General features: G+C 34.2%; 1 protein-coding gene and 1 long non-coding RNA gene across 3 annotated transcripts in view; one reads left to right on the top strand and one right to left on the bottom strand.

The window, feature by feature from the left end:
• LOC126737743 (neuropilin and tolloid-like protein 2) overlaps window positions 1–13,811 on the bottom strand; it is a 622,239-nt gene that overhangs the window by 97,618 nt on the left and 510,810 nt on the right. For both annotated transcript variants that reach the window (XM_050442771.1, XM_050442764.1), the window contains one exon: window positions 13,645–13,805. In XM_050442771.1, coding sequence (XP_050298728.1) covers window positions 13,645–13,805 — 161 coding nt within the window. The remainder of the gene's footprint in view (window positions 1–13,644; window positions 13,806–13,811) is intronic.
• Window positions 1,662–8,510, top strand: LOC126737821 (uncharacterized). Its single transcript, XR_007661116.1, has 5 exons — window positions 1,662–2,154; window positions 3,213–5,008; window positions 5,316–5,460; window positions 6,299–6,598; window positions 6,679–8,510. It is a non-coding gene; the product is annotated as an uncharacterized LOC126737821 (long non-coding RNA).

The raw sequence follows: 13,811 nt of genomic DNA, 5'->3' as shown, positions 1-13,811 counted from the left end.
TACTCCGAAAAAATAGTCTATTTTGGATCTTAATTATTATGTTGTTAATCTGACCCAAATCTTCTTGAAAGTCTGACCATATCTTTAGTATTTCATCTAAGAGTTTATTGTTCCAACCAATCTTGACCTTCCACAACTCTTGAATTATAAGTTTGCCCTTACTTATGATGAGACATACTAAGCCCAAAGGATCACAGACTTGGCATGCTATTGACAAAATGGATGTTTTTGATATTATTTTTAGAAGAAAAACTTTACTGTTATTAGCCTTATAAGTAATTATACCCTCATTGGAATCCCATTAAACACCTAACGTTTTGTTTTGCCCTCCTTGACCAATATTCAAGATATTAATATCTAAATTATCAAAAAGATCAAATTTTTTTAGTAAATTTTCATTATTACATATCCCATTTCCAAGTTGAAAACCGGCATAGAATTTAAAATTTTTTTAAAAAGAAATCTCTCCTTATTATGTTGCAGACTTGAGGAAATTCCTTTTTATTTTACGCAGCTAAATGAAACAAACATTTATAGCAGCTAAATATGGTGACGACGCATTACTATCTGTAACAGTATTTAAGGAGAAAACCTTTAATTCTTCCCTCTTATTAGCTCGCCAAAATATTTTCTGATACTTTCGCTGTTCAGGTGAAATTAATATTTGTCTAAACATCTTAGGAACATCCGCTGTCATAACATATTTATGCAGACGGAATCTATTAAACATAAGAAAATGTCATGTTGAAGAGGAGGACCCACGTATTACATATCATTTAAAAACAAATTATTATTTATTTTATAGGACGAATCAAATACCGCTCTACATTTCGTCGTAAGACTGGTTGTTTTTAATACCGCATGATGCGGAAAAAAAATCCTTTCGTATTTTCAAAATCCATATATAATTCAAACCTTCATACTCCAACATAAATTGAGAATATTCTTTTCTCAAACCATAATTTTTTACAAATTTACCTTCTACTAAGTCAAATCTTTTTAGAGCCTTATCTCTCGAATATCCAAGTTCTTCAATTTCTTCTTTAAGTTCTTTGTTCTTGTATTTCTCTTAACCGTCTTCTCAAAAAATTCTTCGCAGTAACCTTCTTAAACTGTTAGTTTTAGTTTTGACCCTTTAATTTCTTCAATATCCCAAAATTTATTTAAAATATCTTCTAAGGGTTTCTCAGTTCCTAGTATGGATAAGCAACTTATAGTTTTCTGCCAATATTTATCACCTTATGCTAATTTTCCTACTACAGCTCATCCAAACACAGTATTTTTTAATATGGGCAAGTCAGATCCTAACACATGATAACCTGGCGTTAAAATTCTTTAAAAGATCTCCGAACCTATCAGAACATCAATATCTTTACAAACTAACTTAACATGAGGATTAGCTATATAAAATGAACTTGGTATTTTTAATATTTCTTTATTAAAGTTCATGGTGGATACTATTATTTTATTATTATTGATAATTGTTTGGCCTACTCGTTTTACAATATGTTCAATTCTTTCTGGCCTTATTTCCAATAAATCACACATTTTTGTAGAAATAAAATTTGATTGTGAACCACTATCTAATAACGCACGCGTTTCAATAATTTTTCCATCAGAACGTTTTCAATTAACAACTGTCGAAAGTAAAATCTGCCTCGGTCAATAAAATTAATTCTGCTGTTTTGATTGGTCTAGACCGAGCGCAGGTACGTTTTGCTGCACTTAACGGAAACGTGGTGCAATATGCCAAATCCTGTTCAGCATCCGAGTCGAGACCGAACACAGGTGCGTTTTGCCGTGAGGCTTACTGCAACGCGGTACATTATGGCAAGGCGCACATTGAGACACACGCGACGCAACCCACGCAGGGCAGCACACGCCACGTTTTTGTATCATGTAGTTAGCATTGCACGCCCGCATATTAGGACGCAGCACAGCTTAAGCCACGAATGTGCCAAACAAAACGTGTGTCGCCCAGTGTTCGAGACACAGATTTCGTGAGCGAGTGTGGCAAAACAATGCAGGAAGAACTTATTGAGGCTGTCAGAAAATTTCCTGTTCTATATGATACAAATGATCCCTCATATATGAAATCCAAGCTAAAAGATGACATCTGGAACACGATTGCTAAACATGTTAAATTAAAAACCGGTAAGTACATAATACAATATACAGATAAAAACAATTTAGGATAGTTTATGATGTTTTATTTTTAAATTAAAAACATTTTACGGTGTACATACAAACTGAAAACATTGCTATCGAAAATTGCCAGGCTACATTACCATCCGTGTTAAAATACGCTGTAAACTTTTCTCTCACCGCAAAAGCATTCAATGAACTTCTACTATTTGTTGGTCGTAAGCGAAGTAACTCAGATGTAGGCATTTTTTCTAGTTGTTCGTCCAAAGTATTTACCTTTTCTTTTGTCAAATAGTTGTGTAATATACAAGCTCCTTTCACGACACTGACGACACTGTCCACTTTTATTTCAAATGCTTGTTTGAAAATACGAAATCGCGAAGCTAGAATTCCAAAAGCACATTCTGCACACTGGCGCGCTCGTGACAATCTGTAATCCAAGCACATTTCTTCTTGGATAGGGTCTCATAAAATTTTGTGTTAAAGGAAATGCCTCATCCCCTACGAAAACGTAAGGCAAAAGTCCTTCAACTGTTAGTAGTTCACTGGGTTCTGGTAGATTCAAAGTTTTGTTTGCTATTTTTTTTTCTAATGGACTACTAGAAAAAATATTTCTATCGCTAAATCTTCCCATTGATCTAATATCTATTGTTGTAAACTTATAGTTAGCATCAACACTCGCCATTAAGACAATGGAAAAATTATGTTTATAGTTATAGTATGAGGATCCCGTTTTTGACGGTTTCTTTATATCTATATGTTTACCGTCAACAGCACCTACGCAATATGGGAAGTGCCATTTGTCTTCAAACTCCAAAGATATTTTTTGCTACATTTCAGTTGTGGGCTGTGGTAAATATACGGGTTGCATATTTTCCCAAATAGCTTTTGATACTTCAAGAACGATATTGGAAACCGTGCGATCGCCCAATTTGTATCTATAGGCTATACTTTTGTAACTGTATCCCGACGCCAAATATCTGTAAATGAAAAAAAACATCAATATTATTTTATAAAGAAGAAATGTTATAATAGTTAAATCTAAAAATGTTCATATTTTATTGCAGGAAGCGAGGCAAAATAAAGTTGGCTAAAATTGCGAGGTTGTCGTCGTGAAGCATTACGTAGACTGAAAAATACTTTTAAAAGTGGATCTGCTGCAGCCGTGATAAAAGTCTGGAAATACCAGAAGCAAATGGATTTTCTAGTCCCTTATATGGGAAATCGACCACGCGAGGGTAACCTAGATCTCGAAAGCGAAGAAGAACAAACACAGGATTTGTCTCAAAATGCAGACAGTGATACTTCAGTTCATGAAAATGAAAACACTGAAAACTTGTCCGCAGAGGAGAATACCGAAACCGAACATTTGCTAAATAAAAATACAATAAGTAATTCTGGTATTTCTAAATCAATGTCGGACACTATTGTACAGAAAAATAAGCGAATGAAAAAAGATGATATAGCCGGCGTACTGAAGAAATCGATGATTCGGCGGGAAAAAAGAGCTGAAGAACGGGCAATTGAAAGAAAAAAAGCCAGTGAAGAGGCAGTAACACCTCAACGTAATGGACTTCAAAAGTTTTTTTTGGCCATGTATGAAATGACAAGGGAAATGCCTGCTACGTACCAACATGTTATAAGAAATAGAGTATATCAAGCAGTGTCAGAAGTAGAAGCTGAATATTTACAGTTAGGCACTTCTTCAATTCTCACACACAAACTTTTTCACAAACTGGTTCTCAGACTCCAATTTTGCACCAGCTTCAACCAATACCTCAGGAAACCTGCAGCCCTTCAACATCATACTCCCATGCTTCCTATTCATCTTTTACTAGCACACCCCTACAGTCTCCTGGTACAGAGGCACCAGAGTCAGTCAGTGCGCAGTCCAAAGACACCGCATCATTTTTTCATAACTTTTCAGTTTAACAAAAATGCATTCTAGTGTTATTTTTTTTAAATAAATAAATTTTTAGTTTACATTAAATAAATTTCTTACCTTAAGAATACAGCTGGTTTTTCTTTTGTTCCTATGGGTGTCTGGGCATTACAACCTTCAGAATAAATTGCCTCTTCTATTATATTGAGCACTTCATTAAACTGATTTTTATTTAGTCGAAAATAATTTGTAAACTTTGAGTCCGAAAATTCAGATGCCAGATTAAATTCGTCATGACTTTGTCTTTTTTTTCATGTAATTGCTTTTCCAATATGATTTCTTTCTTTTTTTAGATAGGTCGTACAGCAAAACTTCTGTTTCCCAATTTGCGTCCGAATCTGACTCAAAACTTAAGTCTAGTAATAAATTTTCCATGAATATTAATTTAAGAAAACTACCTACTACGCAGGAAACAACACAGCTTGTGTAACAATATGCCTGCAGCCGACACATCCCACGAATTTCGTGGACTTCGACGTTTGTGATGCTCTGCGTGGGTTGCGTCGCATGTGTCTCAATGTGCGCCTTGCCTATGCCTTGCCTCGTTTCGCATGCGATGTATAATTAACTGTTGGTCTGGACCGAGCGCAGGTACATTTGGCAACAAGGACTGAGACGAGGTGGATATTGTCAATTGCCATTTATTTTTTTTTTAATCAGTTTGCCGCGCGCTAGTGCATTCTGTGTTTTTGATTAGCTTGTTGTTTCGTATTGCTCAACTATGTCAATAGATTCACCGTATCCTTTGCCAGATATATTTAGATATCGTATTAAAGATGTTAATAATAAAACTACTATGCTTTATGCTGAGCTAAATTCGATTGAAGAGTGCGATAGGTGGATAAATGTCTTCTCAAAAATAACCTCGACAAAGTGGATAGTACGACTTACTCTGCCAGCATCAACTCGTATTACGTGCAGGTAAAAAATTATAACAATGTAATAAAATAAGGCTCGTTCGTAGTGGCATCAGAAACTAATCAGCGTCTATTTGATTGACCCGAAACAGAGTGGAATGGTTTGAAAACTGCAATCACACTAGTTAGTGGCTCTGACTAATTTCTGATCGCCTCTGCGAACATACCAGCTTTTTTGGAGTTTAAAAAATGACGGTTCTAGAACGATTTAAAACAATTGCACAGTTTACTATTAAATTTTTTCAAGAATATTTTAAATGCATTTTTTTTTGCATAATACAGAGCTTATTATAGGAAACAATTTTTTTTAGAAAAGATTATGTTTGTCATCATGCTTCCTACAGAAAGAAAACAAGTAATTCCCGGAAGTTGAAAAATTTGGAGTTTGAAGCGAAAATTTCTATTGTTGTTAAATTAATAACGGAAGTGACTAAAAGAAGAAATGATCATATAAAGGTAAATAATCATATTTAAAAGCCATTTTTTTAACTTGCAATATGTGCTGCTTAGCATCTAATAAAGTTTCTAACCCAAAGCACAACTTCTTGCCTTGCAAGTCGTTGGGAATAAGATATCTACCAATAATTTCCACAAAAAAAAATTAGAATAGAGTTACACTCTCAAAACTCCTTAAAAGCCATTGGGGTGAAATATCCTTATATAATATCCCTTTAAAAAAATTAAAGAAAATCCTAAAATTAGAGTTGTACCTTCAAATTCGCTTTAAGTGCTTCTTAGCAATAAATAAAGCTGCTGACTATAGCAAAAAATATATAAAAAAACCCAATAATAATAGTTTCACTTTCAAACGCGTTATGAGTGTTTCTTAGCATGAAATAAAGCTTCTAAATATGGCAAAACCCCTTGCAAGCCATTAGGGTGTGGTATATCCACCTATTTTTGAAAAAAATTTAAAAATTACTACGTTAAAATAAAGTTATATCTTTAAACTCGCTATGTGTGTTTCTTTGCATCTAATAAAGCTACTAACCAAGCAAAAAATGCAGTGTAAGTTTTTTAAGTAGTTTTTTGATTTTTTTTTTTTGAAAATAGGAGTGTATGTATATTTAACCCCCAACAACTTACATGGGGTAAGCTTTATTAGATGATATGAAACATGCATAGCAGGTTTAAATTTACATTAAGTTAAAAAAGTCACTTTGTAAGTTTAAAACAATTTCAGCCAAAAATTATGTATTTGCCTAATTATAAAAAAAAATATATCGATAAGCTTAGAAATAGAGAGCTGATGAAATTAGTTAGGGACACCTTTTATAATTGAGATATTTTTCAGAATAACTTACCTGCTGTTGTTACAATTAATACCGACCATACCCATAGCATAGACAGTGCTGATATATTTGGTGCATTGCCTGCTTCACGCGAAACGAGAATAATTTTTGAATCGTATTTAGATAATGGATTAGGCATCACAGAAGCTATCAATTATCATGTTTCAAAAATAGAGCTTGAAATGGATGAAATGGATTTGGCTAAAGGATCATTGAATCCGAAATATCGTACAATCAGGTACTGGTACGACAGTTGGAGAAAACTACACCTAGGACCACGTGATGGTGTTGGTGTCCTAGAGGTATATTTACAGTAGTAGCTTATACATTACATTTTAAAATTTCATTGTGCTCTTTCGCATCTTGTATTTGTATTTTTTAGAAGCTGAAAGAAAAACAAGATGAATATGGAAAATTGGGAATCACTGTAGAGATTCAGACAAATCCATTCACTATTGTTATTGTCACCCCTTTAATGAAGACAGCACATAACCTATCAAACGCAGGAGATATTGTTTTTTGTGGACAGTACCGCCTCCTGCAATGCAGAACATAATACAATAACCTTCATGTTGACAGTTACTGCTGCAGGAGCTGTACCATTAGCAATTATAATAACCAAGACGCAAACTTTTATAGATTATGTATCAGGGTTTTAGCTTGTTAAAAATGTTATAGGCAATAATGGATTTGGTGGACAAAGCGAACCAAAGCTCTTTAGCTTTATGACCGACGATAGCGAGGCGGAAAGGAGAGCCCTGAATCAAGTATTTCCCACAGCGAATTTGCTGCTTTGTACTTTCCATATTGGCTTTCCATAAAGCTGTTTGGAGGTACCTTTGTGATAAAAATCATTTGATTGTTAAAGAAGATCGTTCAGTACTGTACCAATTTTTCAAACAGATATTAATCTCGTCCTCAGATTTAAAAGCAGAATCTGATTTCTAAAAAGCTATTACTAATGAAGTCGCAGCTAAATACCCAAATTGGAAAATTTATGTAACAAATTACTGGAATCGTCGAGAAAGTTGGGCCCTGTGTTACCGTGATGCTAGAACACATGGAAATCAAACGAATAATTTCTCCGAAATTAGTGTTCGATTATACAAGGATATAGTTCTTAGAAGATGTAAAGCATATAATGTCGTTGCTCTCGTTGATTTCTCATCAACAGTTATGGAACAATACTATGTGAGCCGTCTCAGAGATTTTGCCAACGGTCGTTGTGATAAAAATCGACTTACACTTAAAGCACAAATTCATAAGGCATCATACCTTTCAAAAGAGATGATTGCACGACAAAACGAATATTGCTTTAAAGTACCAAGTGAAAAGAGTAACGAGCTCTATGATGTAGATTTACAAATCGGCTATTTTTCTTGTGAAAGTGGAAAATTGGGTGCTCTGTGCAAACACCAAGCTGGTGTTTATTATTTTTTCTTGGATATTAATGAGCCAACTGCAGATGACCGTTTCCATATAGCAATCTTAGCACTAGGTGATAAGGCCAACAAAAAATAATTTTACACGCCAATGACAAAAAATAATAAAATAATCGATAATTCGACAATTGTTCCTGAATATCCAGAAAATACAAATGAGAACTTGACAAATAATAATCGTGGCCTGATTGGAGAAGATATGTAGATATGTCCCTCGGGGAAAATATTGCAAGTGGCGATGTAACCTTCTCAATGTTAGTTGACGAACTAAAAATAAAACAACAAAAATTTGGTACTTCTTCTTTAATTGTTAACCGATGTTTGAAAAGATTGGATAAGGTTAAGAGCAGAGCAAGTTGGGACGTATTTCTGAGTTTCTTCGAAATGAATATTCCTTTAAGACATCGATCAGGAGCAGCGATACATGTTCAGCCTACCGCACTCGCCAGAAGAACAGCTGGAGTAACAAGAGGTAGCAGAAGGTTGCTATGTGGACGTCCACCTTCGAGTGACACACGGCCTACGATCAAACGAAAGCGTAACTTGGCTGCTAATGTTAAAAAAAATTTGCCAAATGCAAAATCGCATGGTACAGGTCATTAGATCGTAAACATATCTACTACTTATTAGATCTTAGAATATTCTGTTTCATTTTTAATTATTTTCAGTGAAAGGCACTTTGTTGTATACCTACATAGGTATATATCTTATAATGACATGTTTTATTAATAATTATTTTCAGTGAAAGGCACTAATATATTTGTTGTTTTCGTACATATATCTGTATTTGTTCTTATGAAATGTTCGTCGTACCTACAACCAGTACAAAACGAGGCAAGGCATAATGTAGCGCGTTTCAGTAAGCCTCATAGCAAAACGCACCTGTGTTCGGTCTCGACTCGGGCGCTGAAGGGGATTTGGCATATTGCACCACGTTTCAGTCAAGTGCAGCAAAACGTACCTGCGCTAGGTCTAGTAAACAGACCTTAATAACAGCTTGAGGATAATAACACATACAAATGCTTAAAAGTAGAAGGCAAAGATTATATAAACTATAAAAATGTAAATGAAAAACTAACCAAAGAATTTAGAAAACGACTAAGGCTGATTCCAAATACACACCTTAATCAGCTTAGAGGCATACAGCAATTTGCAATTCCTGCTCTGCTTTATAGTTTTGAAGTGATAAACTCGAGAATAAATTAAATAAAGCCAACAGACAAAAAAAATGAGAAAACTTCTACCACCTTACAGTAAGCACCATCTACGAGGGGATACCGAGCGTAAAAGAAGAAATGAAGATGGTACCCAAGTAACAATTTGCAGTCACCTAAGTTGTAATTAATCTTATTTTCACTAGTTGCAACGTTGCTTTCAGTGCAAAATTTAGTTGGTTTTGCAACGACGTTTAGTTTCGACCAAACTTCGACGTACTGCACCTGTATCGTATCTGTTGTAAAACTCTACTGTTTTTACAACGTATTTTTTACTATAGATGGTCGCAGTAGTAATTTATACTTAAAACAACGATGTGCAGACGTGTACAATTTTTCGAATCAAAAACCCAGTAAGAACAACGTTACCTCATCGTTAGCGAATGGGTATTACATTGCCTGATCGTCTGTGTTGAGCACTCATCGCTAAACAGGGAGCTTTTTGACATGTTAAGAGATTTAGGAAGAAGATGAAAAAGGTAGAGAGAATAAGAGGAGGAAAAAATACTCAATTCAACATTAATATATTACAATTAAATATTCTGCAACTTACTACAGATGCAAAAAAATACTTGCAATGGAAGCAAAAATGCCTACAACTAGCTTACCTGAAGTTGATATGGATTATCTAGAATCAAGTGGCAGAAGATAGCAGTGAAAAGGTTTGTATTAATTTTTACATGTGGACCACTTTAAAATGTTCTTCCACTCTCTCGGAGTTTATAGTTTTCGAAAAACTTTTGAAGAATTTTTTTGTAAAAGTTACAGTTTTTGTTTGTATAAAAACGTGCTGCATACGCGCAACAAACTGCAAACAATAATTGAAATATTAGAATTTTAGGTTAGGTCCATCCGTTCTTCCTCTTGCCTCAGGCCAACGATGGTCAACGACAACGGGTTTCTACCAATAAAAAAAAATACTTTTTTTTCGAAATCCGCTATAAATTCAGGGCGCGCGTGTTATTTAGTAGAAATAACATCTTTTCGCAGTAAACTATGTTCCGTTTATAAATTAAGTGCTTGTAAATCTTTCAAAACAGGTAGGGGAAGTGTGCCTGGTGATGGACCCCTTAAGAAATTATTGTTACCATTTCTTTAGTTTTGTTGTTTCCATTTTTTTTTATACAAAAATCAATCTATCACTGGATGTCAAATATAGGAAATAGTGAATTTTGTATTAATATATATTTTTTTTTAATAATAAACGCCTTTAAAAAAAAATATGAGGAGTCCATCAATGGCACATTATGTGCCCATGTTGGCCCCTGTTGTAAATAAATATTATTTTATCTTATTAACTTCTTTTTTAAGCTTTAATAAAAAAAAATAATTTGTGGGTACAAAAATATACATATAAACTCAAAGTACATAATTCACAAATAAATGATTTGCAACGGTAACTAACACCCGCAGACTCAATGTGGCACCACGATTTACATACTTGACAGCGAATTCACTTTTCTTTGCTACGTGAGTGAGAGAATAACTCGTTATAGTAAATGCAACTGGCATCATATATGTCTTCTTTACCTTTTTTAAGGAATTCCTCCAAGATAGACTCATCTTCGTCAGAACTGTCATTTTCAATGACAAGTTGCCGTTTTACTGCCCTACCTTATTGTTTTCTTAAGTTCGTTTCCTTTTCAATAACTTTTTCTTTGAGTTCTTGAATTTCTGGAGTGGAATTTAAATGACCAGTTTTTGCACGAGTTTTGCATTTTCTTTTTTCAACGCCCCGAGGTACCGCTTGAGGTGGAGGTAAAATTTCTTTCAGTGACATACTTAAAACTGAAGATGAAGAGGTGTTAAGAAAAGAAGTACTTGGTTGATTGTGAATGTCTAACTTGATGGTACTGAGTTGAGCCTCCAATGGAATCTGCCTATCCGTTGCTAAAGCTGGTGCAAACTCCCAATCTTCGAAAATATCGGGATTAAAAGGATGAATTCCCGTCTTTTTAAATGAATTTATTGCGTTAGATGGAATAGCACTCTTCAAAAAGTCTCGATTAAGAAGGCTTGCTATTTTATATTGTGTGACTGCCTTTTCTGGGTTTTGACGCAGCCATAATTGGATTTCCTGGTTAAAATAGGTGTGAAGAGGACGAAAGAATCTGACATTTAACGTTGAACGTGATGGGAACAGTGCGCCGGAAAACAAAATACTACAACCCCGTTTTCTTTAGAAAACTGTCTAGAGACAAGCCTTTTATGCCTACTGTGGCCATCTAAAAGTAAAAGAACCTAGTTCTCATTAGATGCTTTTGAATACCTTACAAAGTGCTTTAGCCATTTACAAAAAAATTCAGTGTTCATCCGTCCTTTTTCTTGCACAAAAGCTATGCTACCAGCGGGAGCACCAGTCATAAGCTCATCATTCATTCTTTGACGAGGATAAATAAGAGCAGGTGGAATATAAGTACCTATGGCATTCAGTGCGCACACTACAGTGACGTGTTGCCCCCGCTCTGCACTGCTGAGTACCCCAACTTGCTTGCGTCCTTTTGCAGCGTAAATTTTCTGACATTTCTTTTGGACTGTGGTCAAACCTGACTCATCCATATTATATATGTTTTCCGGAAGAAAGTTAAACTGCTCTAGAGTATTACATAGTGCTTGAAAATAGGCTTGAATATTTGGCTTGTTAAAAGCCTGGGCTCTGGCCAATGACGTGCTTTCTGGGCATCGCAAAGATATACGTCTTAAAAATCCCCTAACCCACTTCCAACCCAACCTGCCATTTTTGTTTTCCGATTAAAATTATGTTTTATATTATTCCTCTCGGCTACTTCAAATACCATCCGTCGCAAATCTTTAGAAGTTAGTCTAAAAAATCGTTTTTTCATTTCAATATGTTCGGCAATCTCCTCTTCGATGGCTTTAGAGAACGTTGCTTTTCGTCCTCCCAAATATCCTTTAGAACAGTGCCGCTTAGCCAAATGTCTTCTTAAAGTTGTCTTCGGTACATTGAAGGTTTTGGCTGCTAACTTAAAGCCCATATTGCTATTTCTTACATTCTCAATAGCCTGCCGCATGTCATCCTCATCCCACTGTTGCCTTTTTTTGGATGCCATATTTCAACCTAAATAGAAAAAAATATATCTATAGAATAATTAAATTTGTATATTGTTGCCAATGACGGACCCCTGGTCCATCATAAGACAATTTCAAGGGGTCCATCATACGCTGTTTAGCACAAATCACATAAAAAAAATAAAAAATTCTTTGCCATAACCTCAATTTTTTCGCGGTAGTTAAAACGAAACAGTTTTCCTACAGCAGTGAGAAAAATAAATAAAACAAAAATTATCTAACATTAGGTTAACCTACTTTGTTATATCAGTACTTACCAATTTTAACTTTTCTGTTTATTTTGATAAAATCACTTTATATTTGCACGAGTACATATAAACCACTAAAGAAAAGCTTTAATCAACCTAACAAATGCGACGAAAATGTATCTTGCGCGGTAAATTTAAATATTTAACTAGTGGTCCATCATGGGCAGGGATCCATCATAGGCATATTTACCCTATTTTACCCGTATAATTCACTATATTAAACTACATACAAAACAAATATTAATAAGGACTGTTCAAAAGATGGATTAAAAAGGTTGTATTTTTGGAGTAGCTGCTTGATCTATTAGTTTATTGTTAAAAAAGTAATTAATTTTTCTGTCGTTATGGCGTCCATTCGTCCAAAAATCAGTTACTGTAAAAACGTTGCAAAAGCGTTTAAAAAGTTAACGGGTAATCACTGCGTAATGTTGAGATAACCAAAAAAATCTCTTTCAAATTGGTGTAAAACGGGGTTGTCTCTACGGTTAAGAAAACGTAACAATACAACGTTGTGTTGCAATTTTTAACGTTATCGCGTCGAAAAATTGCTAATTGGGTAGGGAACTACTTTTTAATTTAAATTTGTATTAAAAAAATATTCCAAAATAAAAAAAAATTAAAGGATAGAATTTTCATTGTTTAATACATTAACAGTTTTAATATGTTTTTCCAATAAAAAAACCTTTGAAAATTTAGGGCGATGCAAAACTTTTTGTTGAATATATGTGCATAAGTCGTCATACTGGCGATGGGAGAAATCAAGGCTTAATTTTATCACAATTAATTAATACTAATGCTGTTTTTTTAAATCTTTGCAGTGATTTAAGAACGTTTATACTTATGTTAAAAATAATTTTTTTACCATTTGCTGGGCTATGATGCCATAAGTTATTAAGTTTTTCAACTTTTTGCAACTCTGAATACAAAAAAAGTACGGATTGTCGGCATCACTACGTTTTTTTAGTATCCTGCAGCAAGAGCTTTTATCTATGTAACTTTTCTGGTTATTTATTTAACTGTTATTAATTTTTCGAGTAATTTAACAAAACCAACTAAATTTTTGTTGTTTTAGCGTAAATAAAAAAAGGCACAAATTACAAAACAAATGTTTTTTTTTTGAGAATTTATGTTTTCGTTCTCGATCAGACATTGAGAGATATCAAGGATCTATTATATCATTACTATTATAATCAGCTTCATTGTCTTTTTGATTCTTATTAGCAATCAATAAATGAAACTTTTAAGCCTGTCAGTAGTAAAAATGCATAAAATGGAAAAGAAATCTAAAAAAGAAAAAATAGGAAAAAATAGTTTTAAGGCAAAAAAAATATTTAGCGAAAAAAGAGTGACTTACCCTCCAGTTATATCTGACAGTGATGACCCACATGCAATCGATTGGGAGATCGTGTTGCTTGTCAAACTCGATTATGTCCGCCGGTATGTCGTCCTTCGAAAATCGGCCTTCCTCCTTAAAGCTTATTTCCTTTTTACACTCTTTAATTTCCGGCACGCTGGCTGAAA

The sequence above is a fragment of the Anthonomus grandis genome, chromosome 1 (assembly GCF_022605725.1).
Source record: "Anthonomus grandis grandis chromosome 1, icAntGran1.3, whole genome shotgun sequence".
In the NCBI taxonomy this organism is placed as follows: Eukaryota; Metazoa; Arthropoda; class Insecta; order Coleoptera; family Curculionidae; genus Anthonomus; species Anthonomus grandis.
Note: the sequence above shows the minus strand (reverse complement) of the source record. Positions and strands in the feature narration are given on the sequence as shown.